Source organism: Musa acuminata, chromosome BXJ2-3, assembly GCF_036884655.1.
Source record: "Musa acuminata AAA Group cultivar baxijiao chromosome BXJ2-3, Cavendish_Baxijiao_AAA, whole genome shotgun sequence".
Classification (NCBI taxonomy): domain Eukaryota; kingdom Viridiplantae; phylum Streptophyta; class Magnoliopsida; order Zingiberales; family Musaceae; genus Musa; species Musa acuminata.
This window is the reverse complement of record NC_088340.1, coordinates 39756488-39770442: the sequence shown is the minus strand read 5'-3', so window position 1 is coordinate 39770442 and position 13955 is coordinate 39756488. Positions and strand designations below refer to the sequence as shown.

The following is a 13955-nucleotide window of genomic DNA, read 5'->3' as shown; positions in this document are numbered from 1 at the left end:
CCTAACCGTCAAAGCCCCCGACACTATCGTCGAAGGGAACTTCGTCTGGCATACCTACGTCTAGGTCCTCGGGGAACGAGGCGAAGGGATCCTCCTCGACTTCCAGTCCGGGATGGCGCGTTCTGAACCGGCCCAGGGCAATCCGGTACCCGTACTCGTAAGTAATATGCCCTGACCGGACCAGCCCGAGCTGAAAGCCCGAGGACTGTTTGTAGTCCTTGATTATCTTCTTGTTTTTCTCTGGCCGCTGATCTCGCTCAGCAGCCAGGGCCTCAGAAGCCCCTTTGCCTCGACCAGGGCCCCCTCCAGTTTTTGCGTAATGGTGACCGCCTCGTTCCGGGCCAGACGTGCCTCGGTCCGAGTCACCCTTAGGAGCCCTTCATTTTTTTCTTCAGCCGCCTTCACCTCAGATTTAAGGCGAAGGACCTCCGCCTCCAGCGCCGAGGTACGTTGATCGGCCGCCGTCGCCTCAGACTTGAGGTGCGTCACTTCCGCCTCCAGTTCCGAGGAGCGCTGCTCAGCTGCCGCGACTGCCTCTAGAGTGGCTCTTGCACGGACCTCCTCGAGCTGCTTGCATAGCTCGACGTTCCGGTCGCACAGAACGTCGAGGGCCCGACCTGCGTCATGCATGCGGTCTGCCAACGCCATAGTGTAATGTTGGCCCTATAAAGAAAAAGTCAGAACTGACGCCGCCCGGGTATAAAGTCGAGGTCCGATGGTGAGACACTTACCCACAGCAATGACTTGGCATATTTGCCCAGCAAAACATCCGAAGGCATGGTGTATAGCTCACGAGCCATGTCAGGGTGAAGCCCGCCTCGGATGAACACGACCGCAGCCTCCCCGTCGGCCCATACCCGAGTCTCACGGGTCAATCCCGCCCAACGGGCCACCAACCGATCGGGGGGTTGGCCCTCCGAAAGCTCGCCCATCAAACGAGCCTAATAAGACTCGTTCTGCGCCCCCGTAGGGAGGCAGCACAAATCACGGATAGAAGGCTCCCTGGGCGCTTTCCCTGCCCCCTCGTTGCTCGGCCCGGCCTCCCCCCGACTAAGTCCCCGTCGCTGGTCGTGCGTGCCCGGTTCAACAACGACCTCACATGGCCGAGCCCCCGGCGGATTTGATTTCTTCTGGGCGGCGATCTTGGCCTTTTTCCGAGGACGACCAGCCTCAAGCTCCACCGGTGCCTCTCTCGAGTCGATATCCGGACCGGCCAGATGACGCGGGGATGTGATCGACGAAGAGCGCCCTCCACGCACAGCAACGAGAGTCACCATCTCTGCATAAAAACATCGACCGAACACCGAAAACACGAAACCCTGCCACTACCCGCTAAAGGCATACCTCGAGGCACCGGGCTCAGACCCGCTTCGACCAGCCACACCTCGATCATATTCCTGATGACTTGGGAGGCTGGAAGAATCTCCTCAAGTCTTCGAAGGGCCTGGCGCTCCTCGTCGTTCAGGGTCGGGGCGGTGTTGTCGACCGCGCGCGCCTCCCACCGGAGCCCAAAGCTCCAGCCCTCTGGATGGCATACGTAGAAGAAACGCTCCTTCCACCCTTTGTTGCTGGAAGGAGCCCCGCTGACCCGGAAGCCCGGTCGGGCGGACAGATAGTAACCCCCCGACCCCTTGGAAAGACGAAAGCAGGAGAGGAAAAGGGACCGGCTCGGGGTAACGCTGGCATAGTGACATTCCCCGAGGAATGCCACTAGATAGAGAATAAATGATATGAGGATACTTATCAAAGAGCCCTCGAAGCACAACTTCAAGAGAGAATAAATGATATGAGGATACTATTGATCAACTATAATTCAACATATGTTTTTCATATGACATGTTCACATTAGAACAAGACTAAAGCTATCCCTCACTGATCTACTTGTGTAGATATTGATCCAAGATAGATAGTTATAGGTTGTCATGGCCATTGTCACCTACATGAAAAAAAGATCAAATTGAGATTGTTAAAGGTGGTTAAAGCTTATCCCCTAAAAAGTATTTTACAGAATATATCGTTTATTCACTACTAGGTATAAAAGTTCATTTTTAACATAATAAAAGGATCACATTATTACCATTGACGACTATACTCATATACTTCAAGTTACTAACTTGCGTGTTGTATGGACCAACTCGGTAAATCTTTTACAATCTCGATCTTCGTATAGGTGACACCTCAAATGACCTCATTGGGAGCTTAGCATTTCTACCTTGGAGACACCTCGAATGACCTTCTTGGATGTTCAGTATTTTAACCTTGAAGGTACCTCGGATAATCCTGTGTTTGAACCACGTTAGACTAATTTTGACATCAACGATATCTTTCCATAACAACATTATTAACTCAAAATTATTTAGTTAATTATTTATATAAAGACTAATTAATTAATTTATTAAAATTATTCAGTAATTCGAAATTTTTTTATGGGTATCAATTGGAGAATTTGGAGGGAGATATTGTTACGAGCAAATGTATTATTATTTTCACTTTGCACAAGGATTTTTTACGTAAAGACTCTTTAACATGAGGGGCCTTATGTACAGTTACTATAAATTCAAGGGCTAATATGCAATTAGCCTTCGTTGCAAGATATTTGATCCAAACCACGCTCTCCCCTCCGATCCCAATCTCCTATCATCTCATCCCGGAAACCATGAAGGTTCAAGTTCTCGGTCGCCCCGGCGGCCATTTGCTCTTCTCCCACCCCAAATCACCCATCGTCTGCCTCGCCCACCAACACCCCCTTGCGAAAAACCCCATCTTTGACCCCGAGAAACCCTACCGGAGACGGACGCACGCCTCCTCCTCCGCCGCCCCTTTGGCTACTTCCGCTGCCCCTTCTCGCCGCGCCGCCGACGTCCCCGGCCGGCCCTCCCCCTCCTCCCTCTACTCGCGGCCCAGCCTCCAGCAGATGAAGGCCGAGCGTGCCGCCAACCGCGCCCGCGTCTACGAGTTCCTGCGCTCCCTCGGCGTCGTCCCCGACGAGCTCGACGGCCTCGAGCTACCCGTCACCGTCGACGTCATGCACGAGCGCGTCGAATTCCTCCAGTCCCTCGGCCTCACCGTGGACGACATCAACAGCTACCCGCTCGTCCTCGGCTGCAGCGTCAAAAAGAACATCGTGCCCGTGCTCGACTACCTCGGCAAGCTGGGCGTCCGCAAGGCCACATTCACCGAGTTCCTGCGGCGGTACCCGCAGGTCCTCCACTCCAGCGTCGTGGTGGACCTCATGCCGGTCGTCAAGTACTTGCAGGGCCTGGACATACGGCCCAACGACATCCCCAGGGTCCTCGAGAAGTACCCGGAGGTGCTCGGATTCAAATTAGAGGGCACCATGAGCACGTCGGTGGCGTATCTGGTTGGGATCGGCGTTGCGAGGAGAGAGATAGGTGGCGTCCTTACACGGTATCCAGAGATATTGGGGATGCGAGTGGGAAAGGTGATCAAGCCTTTCGTCGAGTACCTCGAGTCGATCGGATTACCAAGGCTTGCAGTTGCGAGACTGATAGAGAAAAGGCCTCATATCCTTGGCTTCAGCTTGGAGGAGCAGGTGAAACCCAATGTTGAGGCTTTGCTGGAGTTTGGTATTAGGCAGGAGGCAGCAGCTTCGGTGATAGCGCAATACCCGGATATTATGGGGCTCGAGCTGAAGGCTAAGCTTACTTCGCAGCAGAGCTTGTTTGAATCGAATATCTTGGTTGATCGTGATGAATTTGGAAGAGTCATCGAGAAGATGCCTCAAGCTGTTAGCCTAAGCCGCTCTACCGTATTGAAGCATGTAGATTTCCTCAAAGGCTGTGGCTTTTTGTTGAATCAAGTCGGCAGAATGGTCGTAGGGTGCCCCCAATTGCTCGCACTGAATCTTGATATCATGAAAATGAGCTTTGAGTATTTCCAGTCGGAGATGGATAGGGATTTGGAAGAACTTGTTTTATTTCCTGCTTTCTTTACCTATGGTATCGAGTCCACAGTGAGACCTAGGCATCGGATTACCTCTAAAAGAGGCATTAAGTGTTCTCTGGCATGGTTGCTTAACTGTAGTGATGAAAAATTCGAAGAACGGATGAAGTATGACTCTATTGGGATCGAAGAAATGGAAACAGAACCATCATTCGACATGAAATCTCTGTTACAGCCTAGGAAAGACGAAGAATCTGCTTCTGAATATGACGACAGTGATTATGAAGACACCGACGAAGAGTATCTATGATATTTATCATGCACCAATGCTTTCTGCCTGATGAAACCAAATGGAAACTTTCTCAGGAATTTTATCATGTGCCAATGTAGTTTCACCTCGGCATTGGAAAGGAGCACCAATTAAATGGAAACTTTCTCAGGAAGTTCCGTTGATATATTCAGTAGCCATTTTCATGACAAGTTCTTGAGGTACAAATTTTAATCTGTGCAACTTCCATAGTTGTGTGAGATAAAGAAACTACATTCGGTGAGGTGCTTTAAATATGTGAAGTGTTCGAAAAGGACGAAAACACAAAAGTTGTAAGTTTTTTTTAAATTTATTCCATTAGATCTTCATGATGCTCTGAATTGCAGTTATGTGGCTATTGGCACAATGGATCTTGACTTGCTTGATGTTGGTATGGTTGACACTCAAAAGTATTTGTTTTAGATTCTCTTATCCATCTGGTTCTACATGTCATATGTTGCTCATGCAAATAATTACCAATTCAGATCCCTTCTTATTTTTTGGTATATGAATCTATGAGTCTTGTGTGGCCATTGTCATCTTATGAACCATGCTGATAATTCTTTCTAGACATACTAACTTTCAAGATTATCTTTTCCTCCTAAGATGTGTTGTGCTTCCCAATTTCAAAGTCATCTTTTTCTCTTAAAGTATGTTGTTCTTCACTTATATATCTTGTGACGACAATTCTATGTGTTGGATGTCTTGCCATCCAGATTCACCCTCCATGTACTGTTCGAAGCTTTAGCAGTTAAATTCTACATGTCAAAGATATTTATTGCTTCATTCTGCGCATCATGAAAGGTATTTGTAAAGATGATTGATATGGTTGTATTGATCTTTCACCATTACTAGATATAGATATATTGGTATTACGGGAGAGTGTTAAGATAATATCAGTATGTTTTATCATGAGTTTAAACAATAAATAGGGATGCGATCTTCCTTTCGAGTGCACTTAAGAATGAGCAGCAGATTAGCTGCAAAGTATTTGTCGAGGAGTTGTAATAAGATTTTATTATGTTTCGAGTTATTATGATTGTTTGATTGGTGTTTGACTTCCATCTGATACTTCTTTCCGAACGTGTATCTCGACATGCTGATACTTCTCTTGCTGCCTTCATCTTCCTCAGCTGACCCCGGGCAACACTCAACTGTTGGCCTAACGTTCTTTATTCCCTTGCCTAATTAACTGGTCATCCTTTCTTGACCCTGTTGGTTACTCAATTATTGTGTCACTGTTGCTTCTTCACTTATTCTCTGCCCATCTTTTTGAGCCTTATCAGGTGCTGCAGATTACCCGTATCAGATGTAGCTACGAACGAGAGAAAGAGTTCATCGTATAATCTTCTTCATTGGAAGCTTGAAGTTGTACCACTTAGGATGGCATGTGTGCATGTCGAGTGCTTTGGCCATTACAAGAAGTGGTGCCGCTGCCGCTGCAACTGCTGCGTCCACGTCCACTGCCATGCCACCCACGCCGCCGCTGACCCTTCCCGAGTCCACGAATACGACCCCTCGATTGCCCCGCCCCACAGGGTTCGCCACGTCCTGTTCGGAGCCTCGCTCGGCTCCTCCGCCATCCCATGCGTCGGCCTCCCCCTGCAATACTCCTCCCTCACGCAGCGGGGCTACTACCCCGGCTGGCCGGACCGCGCCAACGAGGACAACTTCTGCGTGAAGACGCAATTCCAGGGCAACCCGGACCTCCACTTCTTCGGCGTGTTCGACGGCCACGGAGACTTCGACGCCCAGTGCTCCGCGTTCGTCCGTGACAGGCTCACGGACATCTTGGCCGGTGACCCTCACCTGTGGGAAAACACCACGGAAGCATACCGCTCGACCTTCGCCGCCACAAACATGGCGCTCCACGACAGCGAGATTGACGATTCCTCGAGCGGCACCACCGCGGTCACAGTTCTCGTTCGGGGGGACAACCTCGTCATGGCGAACGTGGGGGACTCGCGGGTGGTGGCAGGCGTTTGGGACGGAGATCGTGTGGTGGCGGAGGACCTGTCGAGCGACCATAAGCCGCTCCGGGAGGACGAGCGCGAGAGGTTGAGGCAGTACGGGGCGATGGTGTCGGGGGAGGAGGATCCCAACGCACGGAGCTGGAGCGACAACGAGGAGACGTACAGACCTGATCCACCGAGGCTGTGGGTGCGGGACTTCGGATTGGCTTTATGGAGGAGCTTCGGAGACTCGGACTTGGAGAGCGTCGGCTTGATTGCCGTGCCGGAGCTGAAGGTGGTGAAACTAACCGCGAACCATTCATTCTTTGACTTCCTCTCAAGTCAAGCCGTGGCCGGAGGGTAACATCGAGGACATCGTCACCGAACTGGCCGCCGAGACCGGCACAAGTGAGGACGAAGTCTTCTCAAGAATAGAGAAGCTCTCTGAAATGAATCCCATGCTCGGTTTCCGTGGTTGCAGGTTGGATCCAACGATGCTCTCTTTTCTTCTTGTAATGCTTGTTGAATGATTTCTGCACTTGTCACTGAAAGAACTCTACTGTTAGGCTTGGCATATTATATCCGGAGTTGACCAAAATGCATGCACGGGCCATATTTGAAGCTGCAATCTCCATGAGCAATCAGGGAGTGAAAGTCTTGCCAGAGATAATGGTTCCTCTCACAGGAACACCTCAGGCACGAACCTTACATTATCTTGACTTTTGAGTGTTCAACACCGAATCTATTTGACTTTTTGAGTGTCAGGAGTTTGAGCATCAAGTGAGTCTGATAAGAACAGTGGCACAGCAAGCCTTCACTGAGATGGGAACCTCCATAAGCTACAAGGTCGGAACCATGATCGAGGTTCCAAGGGCTGCCCTTGTTGCAGATGAGGTAAAATGTGTATCCAAGGCTGTGTCTTCCTTTCGATGCAACAACTGAGTTATAAGCTTGACTCTCAAGGTTTCAAGTTGAATCTACTAGCAATATCTGCAAATATTGCTACATCAAAACTTCATGTTTGCAGATTGCTGTGCAGGCAGAGTTCTTCTCTTTTGGAACAAATGACCTCACACAGATGACGTTTGAATACAGTAGGGATGATGTCCGCAAGTTTCTTCCCATCTACTTATCCAAAGGCATCCTCCAAAATGATCCCTTTGAGGTAAAACACAAGTCCATGAAAGAATCTTATTCTATTGCTTATGGGAGATTGATCTGTTCCTGTGTGGAATCAGGTGCTTGATCAGAAAGGAGTAGGTCAGCTCATTAAGATTGCTGCAGAAAGAGGCAGAAGAGCTAGGCCTGATCTCAAGGTAAGTGGTATATATGTATGAAGCTGCAGCACAGAGGAGGAGGTCTTAGGAGGATGTATGGTGCTCGAGCTGAAGGCTAAGCTTACTTCGCAGCAGAGCTTGTTTGAATTGAATATCTTGGTTGATCGTGATCAATTGGAAGAGTCATCGAGAAGATGCCTCAAGCTGAAACAAGCACATTGTAATCAAGTTAGATTCGTTCATGGCATTACTTCATCATGTAGGAGTTTTGTGAAGGTAAGTTACCACCTATTTTGATTAGAGTTTGAACTATCATCTGGTGGCTTTGGTATGTTTTTTATTGCCAGGCTACTCAAACAAATAGCAAAGAGGAGAACAATTGTGGGTCTCTAACGTCAAATTCTTGAATTTAGTAGTTTCTATTGCTGCTAACCAGGTTTTGGATACTTGTCAGAGACGAGGAATTTCTGTTAAACACAGCTTTCTCGGTGATCTCATCAAGTACATTATCTTTTCAAATACTAGATTCTTTATTCTACCTTTATCTAGCCGGATACAACTCTTTAAATTTCATATATATAGAACAATTAAGATTGTTCCTCAGATGGTTCTGCCTGTGACTCCTTTTGAATAAGAAATGTGTAGTGCATCTATTGAGCCTTCATGAGTAAGCACATTAACTGCATCAAAAAATTAGAACTCTACTGGATTTTAGGCTTATGACAAAGAAGTCTGTCTCACTTCATAAATTTTGGACTGGCCTTTGTCTCTAGTGGATTTTAGGCTGGCGGCAAGAATGGAAAAAAAAAGAGGCTCTTTCACTTCATGGATTTTGCAATGGCCTCTGTCTTTCATACTGAATGCCAGATAAAATATTTGAACTAAAAACTATTGTTTTTGTCATATCTCTTTCATTAGAAGTCTTCGTTCCAGATCCCTACCTCTGTATATGTTATTCAAAGGAATATCCAGAGTACCAAAAAGCATGAGATATGTGTCTTCTTGATGATTTCTCTAGGCTTTTCTTCTTGCATGAAAATGGGAACTTGTTTGAATAGCTATGAAAGAAACAATTTCTTCTCTCGAGATATGTTGCACTCGGCTCAGAGTTGAAATCCTTTCATGCTTTGTTGCTGTTGTTGCATTACAACTACTATTTTAACAATTGTTTTTTTGTTGTAGGCTTGCTGCAAATCAGATCAGCGGTTGTGGAAACACATAAGTTCTGCTGTTTGTATTTTGATCATAACACATAAATGCAGAAGAGGAGATCGGTCCTGCAGAAAGGTTAGATACTAATTGCTCTGCTTTCTGCTTGCAGCAATAGATGTTATCTACGAGAATTTGTTTATGCTACTTGTTAGTTTGCCAAGTCCCATATAGTCTCATATCGAGAAAATCAGGTTTATTATCTCTTATTACAATGATAAATAAGGATCTGGGCTGTGAAGCTAGATGCACCACAAGAAAGAATTTAATTTCTATTAAGTCCACACTTAGTTAATTAAAATAGTTTGGGCTTATAGTTTCGACTTTTCTTGTTTAGTAATTTCAAAGGTTTTATGTTTATGGTAGAATTTTGCTCCTCCTCCATCGGATGTAGGTCAAACACTACTTGCAAAAGAAAATGAAGTTAATAAGCTAACCCACTAACAAAATTATCACGGCCAACGTGCACACAAAGATAATTGTAAGAGCTTGGACAGATACCAATAAATGATTCAGAGGTAAAGAATGGTTCGATAATCAATTAAGCACACACAACAGAGCATTGAATGTGCGGTTTTACTTAATCCATTTTGATATTTAATTCTTTTGCTGTACTTTTTAAGTGAATTATGTTAGTTTTACAAAATGCAAATTGAACCTACAAAATAATGTGTGGTTGTGACAGTGGAAGCGGAAGGTAAAGTTAGCCTGCTACAAAGATCGTGACTGTGGAAGATAAAAGAAAGCAATGACAACGTCGTGACAGTCGAAGTTACAGATGGATAGATCCTTCTCCGATAGACTAGACGAAGGAAGTGGACTTTTTCAAGAGGCCTTGGAGCCGTTCCTTGTCGACATCATGTTATCAGGGACATGACCTGCTCCTGTTGACCTTTGAGTTGAGGTCAACAATGTTAAAGATGATATGCGTCCATCTCTATGAGCCCTTTCAAGTTTGACACGTCTTGTTCTTAGTCTACCACTTCGCTCGTCATAGTGGCCTCATATGCTCCATCAGCCGTGTATGTTTGATCTACCGAGTCAGATTTTTCCTTCTGGTCAATGGTTAATGGGGCACGTTGTTGACGTAGTGATATGGGTTTCATAGTGTCGTCATAGCAGGAGAGTTTTCCGTTGATGTCCACCGAGGCGAGGCTTTGTGAGACGTTTCAGAAATTTCGTTCATGGCTCCATAGGGTCAGAATCTGTCATGGAATTCTCTTTCCGTCTGTCGTAATACCACTCCTCATCTGATGGTGCCTTGGAAGCTTTATAAGAGAAGCCCTTTGATCTCATTCCCAAGCATACTCTTATCCAACCGCTTGTGCCTCAACGAGACTCGCTCCTACTCACCGCTCAACCAAGGCAGTCATGGAGTCCGGTCTTAGGAACCTCCACTTTGTTCTCATCCCGTGGCTGGGCATGAGCCACACGATTCCCATGATCGACATCGGCCGCCTGCTCGCCGAGCGTGGCGTGACCGTCACCGTCGTGATGACGCGGGACGGTGCCGCTCGACTGAGCCCGACCATCGCCCAAATCGCCAGCTCGGGTCTTCCCATCCGCTTCGCCACCCTCCCCTTACCCTCGGTGGAGGTGGGCCTCCCGGAGGGCTGCGAGACCGGCGACAGCCTACCCTCCATGGACTTGATGCCCAACCTCTACCGCGGATCCAAGTTTCTGCGGCAGCCCTTGGAGGAGCTGCTTCGAGAGCAGACGATCGCCCCGAGCTGCATCATCTGTGGCGCGCGCTACCCGTGGACTCCGGAGGTTGCTCGCGAGCTCGGCATTCCATGCTTCATCTTCCAAGGCTTTTGCTCCTTCGCACTTCTTTGCATGCACAACCTCTACTGTTACAGGCCCCATGAGCGCGCGTCGTCCCCGACCGAGCCCTTCGTAGTCCCAGGCTTGCCATTTCATTTCGAGATCGCCAGGCAGCAACTACCACTTCAATTCCAGTTGTTGCCTCGTTTCACGGAGATTTGCAATGAAGTACGAGAGGGCGAATTAGCCATGGACGGTGTCCTCGTCAACAGTGTCGACGAATTGGAGCCAGGATATGCCGAGCGCTTAGCGGCGGCCTCCGGGAAGAAGGTGTACACCATCGGACCGGTGTCGCTGTGTTATAAATCAGGGAGGTTGGACATGGCTAATAGGGGTAAGAAGCTGTCAGTGGATGCAAGCCGATGCTTAGATTGGCTTGATTCGATGAAGCCACGGTCCGTGATCTACGTCAGTTTCGGTAGCTTCGGCAGCTTCGCACCCGCACAACTGATGGAGCTCGGCTACGGTCTGCTCGCCTCAAACAGGCCATTCATCTGGGTCATCAATGGCCTGGAAAGGTTTCCGGGCGCAGTAGACCAATGGCTGCAAGAGAAGCTCGAGAAAGAAGGTGACTCAAAGTGTCTCTTGATCAGGGGGTGGGCGCCGCAGGTGATGATCCTGTCGCACCCGGCGGTGGGTGGTTTCTTGACGCACTGCGGGTGGAACTCGACGCTGGAGAGCGCGAGTGCGGGCGTACCGATGGCGACATGGCCGCTCTTCTCGGAGCAATTCCTCAACGAGAAGTTGATCCTGGATGTGCTCGGGATCGGAGTCGCGGTGGGCGTCAAGACCTCCATGCAGCAGATGAGGCAATCGCCGGAAGAGGGAGCGCGGATCTCGAGGGAGGAAGTCGCTAAGGCCGTGGAGAGGTTGATGGACGGAGGGCAGGAGGGAGAAGAGAGGAGAAGGAGAGCTAAAGAATTTGGAGAGAAGGCACGGAAAGCGATGATGGAGGGAGGTTCTTCGTATGAGAACGTGACACGATTGATTGAATTGGTGGCAACAAAAGCGAAGGAATAGGAGATGAATGTTTGACTTGTTTTCCTCCAGTAATAATGTAGCACACGCCATGCGTCAGAAATTGTTTGGCGAAATAAATGATATTATCACTTGGCTTCTTCTTGTTAGGTGAAATTGGACGAATACCTTTACATCTTCATAGTTCCCTGACGATGATCAATCTGTCAAAGTACACATGAATCAATAGATCATCTTTTTGATCTTTTATATGTGATGTGATATAATAATTTATGAGTCCATCTGGGTCGAGGTGCCAAATAGACAAGACGGGACAGCTGAGGTCGGCTCCACTTGGATTAGCACAGTCCAAGTTAGCACAACAATGGATCTTGACTTGCTTGAAGTTAGTATGGTTGACACTCAAGTATTTGTTTTAGATTCTCTTATCCATCTGGTTCTACATGTCACATGTTGCGCATGCAAAAAATTACCAATTCAGATCCATCTTATGTTGCCATTGTCATCTTATGAACCATGCAGATAATTCTTTCTAGACATACTAACTTTCAAGGTTATCTTTTCCTCCTAAGATGTGTTGTGCTTCCCTTTTTCTCTTAAAGTATGTTGTTATTCACTTATATATCTTGTAATGAAAATTCTATATGTGTTGGATGTCTTGCCATCTAGATTCACCCTCCATGTACTGATCGAAGCTTTAGCAGTTGATGAGGGTGATAATTACGATAAGACTTGCGTGACGCCCGCTGACACCCCGCGTCTCTGTCGGGCTAATAGCGCGTGGCTGACACGGGTCGTAACGCCAATCGAGGCCCATTAACGATCGCTCAGGCTTGGTTCTGCACGCCACGCCAACAGCGATGTCAGACGTCATCAGAAGGTACAATCCTACCTCTGCAAGCAGGCACGTCAGGTAACACCGAACTCCCCTATAAATACCCTTGCATTCTAAACGGAAGAGAAAAAAAAAGAGAAAAAAAATAAAAAAACTTCCACAACCACCGACTAACTTCATCATCGGAGGGGTCGAGTCGAGCATCCCGACCCGACCTGCGTGCAGGGACGAAGACGAGGCGTCTCTCTCCGGGCGCACTGGCAAGGAGCCCCTTCCTGAAGGAAACGGCGACCCGTCATCCGGACCCGAACTAAGCCACGACGGCCCTGAGGTCACGGCTAAAAAGTTGTTTACACTAACCGCAGTTAAATTCTGGTCATTATACTGCATTCCTAATAGGTTTTTGTGACATGATATGTACGTTGGTCTATTCTCTACATGTCTAAGATATTTATTGCTTCATTCTGCGCATCATGAAAGGTATATTTGTAAAGATGATTGATATGGTTGTATTGATCTTTCACCATTATTAGATATATTGGTATTAAGGGAGAGTGTTAAGATAATATTAGTATTTGTTTATCATGAGTTTAAACAATAAAAAGGGGTGCGATCTTCCTTTCGAGTGCACTTAAGAATGAGCAGCAGATTAGCTGCAAAGTATTTGACGAGGAGTTGTAATAAGATTTTATTATGTTTCGAGTTACTATGATTGTTTGATTGGTGTTTGACTTTCATCTGATACTTCTCCTTTCCGAACCTGTATCTCGACATGCTGATACTTCTCTTGCTGCCTTCGTCTTCCTCAGCTGACCCCGGGCAACACTCAACTGTTGGCCTAACGTTCTTTATTCCCTTTACCTAATTAACTGGTTATCCTACACAAAGGTCGGGTCGGGGTGCTCGACCCGACCCCTCCGACGATCAAGTTAGTCGATGTAAAGGGGAAGTCAGATGAAGAAGTTTTTTTTTTCTCCCCCTTCTCCCGTTCGGAATGCGAGGGTACTTATAGGGAAGCTTATTGTTTTCTGACGTACCCGCTTACAGGGGGTAGGGTGGTGACGTCTGATACTGGTGTTGGCGTGGCGTGAAGAATCGAGCCTGAGCAGGCGTAAATGTGCCTCGACCGACGTTCTGGTCCGTTTGACCAGGTGCTGTCGCGTCGATCGAGGCGTGAGGCGTCATCTGACATCAGCCGAGTCTCATCATAATTACTATCCTCATAATGTTCCCCCTTGGAAAGAAGCTATGCGTCGGTCGGTCGTTGTAATGGGAGTCCGAGGCATGACTTCAGCTTTCAGGCGGGCTGGCCGCGCAAGCGCGGTCTCGAGGAGCATGGAGCCGAGAAGCACGACGCAGGCGGGCTGATCGCGCGGGTGTGGCCTCGGGCATCATGCGGCCGAGGAGCACGATGCAGGCGGGCTGGCCGCGCAGGTGTGTCTCGGGAGCATGGAGCCGAGGAGCACGACGCAGGCGGGCTGGCTGTGCAGGTGTGGCCTCGGGCGTCATGCGGCCGAGGAGCACGACGCAAGCGAGCTGGCCGCGCAGGTGTGTCCCGGGGAGCATGGAGCCGAGTAGCACGACGTAGGCGGGCTGACCGCGCGGGTGTGGCCTCGGGCATCATGCGGCCGAGGAGCACGGCGCAAGCGGGCAGGCCGCGCAGGCGTGGC

At 48.3% G+C, this 13955-nt stretch overlaps 4 protein-coding genes across 7 annotated transcripts; all 4 read left to right on the top strand.

Moving 5' to 3' along the window:
• Nucleotides 1–2619: 2619 nt before the first annotated feature.
• On the top strand, nt 2620–4542 carry LOC135608193 (transcription termination factor MTERF4, chloroplastic-like). Its single transcript, XM_065100805.1, has one exon. It carries the CDS (start codon nt 2657–2659, stop codon nt 4211–4213), a length of 1557 nt encoding a protein of 518 aa, XP_064956877.1. The 5' UTR covers nt 2620–2656; the 3' UTR covers nt 4214–4542.
• Nucleotides 4543–4683: 141 nt separating this feature from the next.
• On the top strand, nt 4684–6526 carry LOC103979545 (probable protein phosphatase 2C 35). Its single transcript, XM_065100807.1, has one exon. The coding sequence runs from the start codon at nt 5594–5596 to the stop codon at nt 6524–6526; it is 933 nt and encodes a 310-aa protein (XP_064956879.1). The 5' UTR covers nt 4684–5593.
• LOC103979544 (pyruvate, phosphate dikinase, chloroplastic-like) lies at nt 6510–9609 on the top strand. Of its 4 annotated transcripts, none has more exons than XM_065100812.1 (9): nt 6510–6643; nt 6729–6858; nt 6928–7056; nt 7190–7327; nt 7401–7478; nt 7575–7715; nt 7894–7940; nt 8622–8726; nt 9334–9609. In XM_065100812.1, the coding sequence occupies exons 1-8, from the start codon at nt 6612–6614 to the stop codon at nt 8659–8661; spliced, it is 735 nt and encodes a 244-aa protein (XP_064956884.1). In that variant the 5' UTR covers nt 6510–6611; the 3' UTR covers nt 8662–8726; nt 9334–9609. The 4 variants fall into 4 exon arrangements, with proteins under 4 accessions (XP_064956884.1, XP_064956882.1, XP_064956881.1 ...); XM_065100810.1 differs by having other exon boundaries at nt 7876–7940; XM_065100809.1 differs by lacking the exon at nt 7894–7940.
• Nucleotides 9610–9840: 231 nt separating this feature from the next.
• LOC135608194 (UDP-glycosyltransferase 73D1-like) lies at nt 9841–11599 on the top strand. Its single transcript, XM_065100806.1, has one exon. It carries the CDS (start codon nt 10020–10022, stop codon nt 11490–11492), a length of 1473 nt encoding a protein of 490 aa, XP_064956878.1. The 5' UTR covers nt 9841–10019; the 3' UTR covers nt 11493–11599.
• Nucleotides 11600–13955: the final 2356 nt, after the last annotated feature.